The following is a 5,150-nucleotide window of genomic DNA, read 5'->3' on the forward strand; positions in this document are numbered from 1 at the left end:
TACGAGCGGGAGCGCGCCGACGTGTTCGGGCGCGGCGAGGACCCGGCGCGCACGCTGCTCAGCGACTGGGCGCAGCAGGAGGGCGCCACGCTGGGGCTGCTCTGCTCGGCGCTGGCGCGCATCGAGAGGCCCGACGTGGTCGCCACGCTCACCGGCCCCGCGCAGGGCGTGTCTGTGGTGTGAGCGAGGCACGGCAGGCGCCCGCCACGCCTTTTTGAAGGCTAGCCATGGCCGGGCCCCGAAACACACACACACACACACACACACACACACACAGACAGACACACAAACACACACATACACTCACACACACACACACACACACACACACACACACACACACACACACATGATCTCACACAGAGATGGCCACATGCCCTCACACAGAGCAAATCAGACACACACACACTCACACACACACACACACACACACACACACACACTCACACACTCACACACACACACAAAAACACACTGACTCACACACACAAACACTAGACTCTTCGGTGGGGTCAACGACGCGCAGCCTTCAAAGAGACATTTGTTTGCTCTTCATGCCAAGAGCGGTGGTGGGTCCCCGCTGCCGTCTCCCAGCGTGGCAGCGGCCCGCAGCCCTGACTTGAACGCGAGATGGACACCAGGTGCCTTTTCCTGTTTGTCACCGGCCCGGCTCCCGGCACCCAGCAGCCTGCTATTTATTCTCTGCCTCGTCTGGAGCAGATTTATGACCAGGACTGCCGAGCAAGGCAACAACAACACCAAAGAGTGAATCGTCCCTACAGACGCTCCTTCCTTTGGGAAGTTATGTAGCAATGGTCCAAAGTGAATCATGTAAAAGCTTTAAAAGTTAAGCATTCTGTGTTTTTTTTATTTTTATGCATAAATATTCACATTTGTTTTTATACCTGTGTACATAGTATTAATAAATAATTAACAACAAGAACTTCTTTGTACTTAAAAGTTATACGTGTTTAGCAGAGAATTAGATGTTTGAGCCACAGAACACACAGTAAGGCACTGGAGCAGCCTGGGTGAGGGGGGGAGCTTATGGGTCCACTGGGCCCGACTGAATGAGCTGCCCAAACCACCTAACAACCAGGCTCTCCATCCCTGGGCCCAAACCATCCAACGACCAGGCTCTCAACTCCTGGGCCCAAACCATCCAACAACCAGGCTCTCAACTCCTGGGCCCAAACCATCCAACGACCAGGCTCTCAACTCCTGGGCCCAAACCATCCAACAACCAGGCTCTCAACTCCTGGGCCCAAACCATCCAACAACCAGGCTCTCAACTCCTGGGCCCAAACCATCCAACAACCAGGCTCTCAACTCCTGGGCCCAAACCATCCAACAACCAGGCTCTCAACTCCTGGGCCCAAACCATCCAACGACCAGGCTCTCAACTCCTGGGCCCAAACCATCCAACAACCAGGCTCTCAACTCCTGGGCCCAGCCCCTCAGCAACCAGGCTCTCCATCCCTGGCTCAAACAATCCAGCCACCAAGATCTCCATCCCTGGCCCTGGCCCCAGCCCCCCAGGAACCAAACTCTCCACCCCATTTCATCTGGGATGGCTGTGCTGCGTGGCGACGGCATCTCTCAACTGGCTTTGTGTTCACAGCTCGGTGGTTTGACTGATGCGTTGACGATGTGCCGTATTTTTTCTGGGGGGGGGGGGGGGGGTGGCGGCTTTGATTCTGGGGCTCTCCCTTGATGCGGCGCCACATGACTAATATGCCTTTGTGTCGTGCTGGCGCAACCTCAGACTAACCCAGAACTCAGCCACACAGTTCTGGCCATCTACTATTGTCATAGATCAGCCATTGCTTCGTATCCATGTTAAGTGAAATGTCATGTTTATAAATGTCTTTAGCCTATTTTCATATAATAAAAGCAATAGATGATTGTGTTTGGTAAAGAATGTACGCGTGACTCCATCAAGTGTTGCAACATTCTGGCATGCGCAGTAAACCAAGTCATCTGCTAGTGGTGTATGTATCATCCAAGCCCATTTGTTTTTTGTTACGTTTTTTTCTGACAGGGATAATCTATTACTCAGCTTCCAGTCAGCTAAACAAATCTCTTTCAATATCCAGTGACGGGAACACGTTCCAGGCTAGTCTTTGGTCAATTTTAAATACGTACATATTCTTACGGAAACAAAGTCATTCTGCAAAGCCTTTCATCATGTTCTGAACAATAGTGCTCCAGAATTCTCAGGGACAGAATAAACATGAATAAACATTAAGTTCTCCTAAAATCTCAAGGACAGAATAAACATGAATAAACATTTAGTGCTTCTAAGATCTCAAGGACGGAATAAACATGGCCAAAATGCACTAGTTATGATTATAGATATTAAAGGTGTCCAGTGGATCTTTTCCCACATCCTAAACAGGACATCCAGACACAAAGCAATACATGCAATGCTGAGTAATGGACATATTGTTGTAGTCTATCTCTCTACTTCAGTTGTGGAAATTGTGAAATCAGTGAATCACGATGCTTTAGGTGCATGTTGTTCACTGGATGTGGCAATCTAGTATGTAAATCAAGTTTAAGTAGCCAAGTTGGTTGTTATCCAAGATAAATACTTGAGATCTACGTAACCATGACTTTTTTCTTTAGTTAGTTGGGAGTTGTTTCTGCACTCTCTAAACAGCCCTTTGTTTGGAGATAAAGTACATCTAAATAAGCCATTTAGTGCAAGGGCCATAGAATGACTGAAACGCAACATTTGGTAAGAGGTTCTCCACCGCGGCACTGTTCCCAGCCCTTTCCTCGCCCCTCCCTCCGCTGCGTGTTCCCTGCTCCCCCTCAGCTCCTCTCTAAGTGCAATGAACAATCTGTTAATGATTTCTGGGCCGGCTCTCGTCCTAAGTGGGACCAGGCGTGCTGCTGGGACCGGGGCGGCGCTGCATGCCGTCACGCATTCCAGCCGGCGCTGCTTCTGCTGCGGTCTGCGCTGCGCGGCGCGGCCCCGAGCCCTGCGGAGCCTGCGCCAGACCCGCCGAGGAGGGGCGGAGTGTGTGTGTGTGTAAAAGAGAGTTTGTGTGTATTTGTGTGTGTGTGTGTGTGTGTGTAAGAGAGAGTTTGTGTGTGTGTGTGTGTGCGTGAGAGAGAGAGAGTGTGTGTGTGTGTGTAAGAGAGAGTTTGTGTGTGTGTGTGTGTGGGAGAGAGAGAGAGAGAGAGTGTGTGTGTGTGTGTGTGTGTGTGTGTGTGTGTGTGTGGTGACTCATGACTGGAGATGCGCTCCCTGGTGGCAGTCGCTGGAGACCTGGGACAGCTCCACAGCTTCCAATGCCACTCAGCACACAGGCAGAGTTGGAAAGAACATGTCAGTTGAGACCCAAGACTAAAGGATGAAACCGGCACCAGCCACGACCAAGACTTGGTCAAGACCAATGCAAGGCCCAAGCATCGTCAGAATGAAACTGAATGCGTTCTGATGTCTATGGTTGAGACACAGGCTGGGTTTCAGTCCAGAACAATCTTGGAACATGACATGCAAATATTCAAGAGCACTACGCAACAAGGCCATCTTGCTCCACTCGAAGATCTTTGATTACATTTATATAACACTTAACACTAGATCATGACATCACTTAGCACTCTTTTTCACAAGAAAAAATAAACAAAAGGAGACTTTTTTTTTTTTTAATAAAACAATTTATTTGAATTTAAAACGTTTTTACACTCAGTATGACAATGTAGTTGCACAATACTTACAAGTAGAGAGGGTTGGACTGTACATAAAAAAACCCATGAGGAACAGAACAGAAATGCACAGCCCTCCTTCAAACCCAAAGGAAAACAAAACAATTAAACTAAAATAAAAACAAACCCCCACTAACTGAGAAAAAAAACAAAACAAAACAAAAAAGCGCATTGGAATCATGTTGATCAAACTCATGAGAAGAGATTCCGGAGATCGCCTCTGTCCCCACAACCCTTGCTTCCTGGTTTGGGAATACTTACAGCTATTTACATGTTTAAATTGTGGACCAACAGTCCTTTTACAAAGTCTTTGCTTATTTAAATGCTTCTCAAAAACTATTTCTCAGTATATTCACATAGAAAGCAATATAATACATGAATTTGAAATGGACAAATGCAATTAGAGGTGGGGACAGAGCTAGCTATGAATGATGAGGGGACACCAGTCCAATTACTGGAAGGCCTGGTGGTGTGTCCAGTGCGTTTGCAGCTTGGTGTGTGTGTGTGTGTGTGTATGTGGGTGCTCGTATAGTTTATCAGGTGTGACATTTAAGGTAAGTCAGCAGTCTATCTTCTAGGATTCCTCTCCAGGAAATTGCAAAGACATTAAAAACAGATAAACCACTCATTCAATGTAAAAATGGCAAGAGCTTGGACATTTAAAAAAAAAAAAAAAAAAGAACAATGCTACATGCCCAACCTCCAGGATGAGAGACAGAGAGAAAGCGAAAGAAAGAGAAAGAGGTGGAGCAGGAGGAGGGCTGAGGAGGAGAGTGAGGTGGGGAGAGGAGAGGCATGGCATGGGGTGTGGTGGGGTGGGGTGGCATGGCGTGGTGAGGACAGGACAGGGGACAGGGCCATTGCCACCCCTCACCTCACCCTGGGCGTGACGATGCCAGCTGAATAAAAGCCGTTAAAAGAACCCCATTTCCAGCCTGGATGAGTCAGCTGGCTGTTGTGGAAACAAACTGCAGGCCCGTGGGAGCCCAGTGACAGTGGACAAAGAAAGAGCTACACGACACGACACGACAAGGCATCCACACCGCCAGAGCTGTGGACAGACAGAGTCCCACGGGAGGGGAGTCGTGACCACCTCTGGTTCACCCAGCGCTGCAGACAGGAGTGTGTGGCTGGTGGTGCTGGTGGTGGTGGGGACTTGGTGTGTGTGTGTGTGTGTGTGTGTGTGTGTGTGTGTGTGTGGCTCAGCAGCATGACCCTGGATGCCCTTGTCCCTACTCACCACATGTGGTTTCAACCTTCATGGGCTGCCTGCCTCACTCTAACACCCACCCCAGAGAGAAAGAGAGAACACACCCAGCCAAGAGAAAGCACCAGAAAAAAAAAAAAAAAAAACATAAAAACTCTGTGGCTGGGAGGTTGGGTAGGGGGGTGGGGGTGGGGTTGATGGTGGAAAAACCCTCCAATGGCCATTC

General features: G+C 49.0%; 1 protein-coding gene across 1 annotated transcript in view; it reads left to right on the top strand.

Annotated features, from left to right (window-relative positions):
- The window catches only part of nradd (neurotrophin receptor associated death domain), an 11,392-nt gene extending 10,449 nt beyond the window's left edge, over positions 1-943 (top strand). The window contains exon 6 of the mRNA XM_062531495.1: positions 1-943. This exon is cut by the window's left edge and continues 143 nt beyond it. Within this exon, the coding sequence (XP_062387479.1) occupies positions 1-183 (183 nt within the window). The 3' untranslated portion in view covers positions 184-943.
- Positions 944-5,150: the final 4,207 nt, after the last annotated feature.

This window comes from Sardina pilchardus, chromosome 3 (genome assembly GCF_963854185.1).
Source record: "Sardina pilchardus chromosome 3, fSarPil1.1, whole genome shotgun sequence".
NCBI lineage: Eukaryota > Metazoa > Chordata > Actinopteri > Clupeiformes > Clupeidae > Sardina > Sardina pilchardus.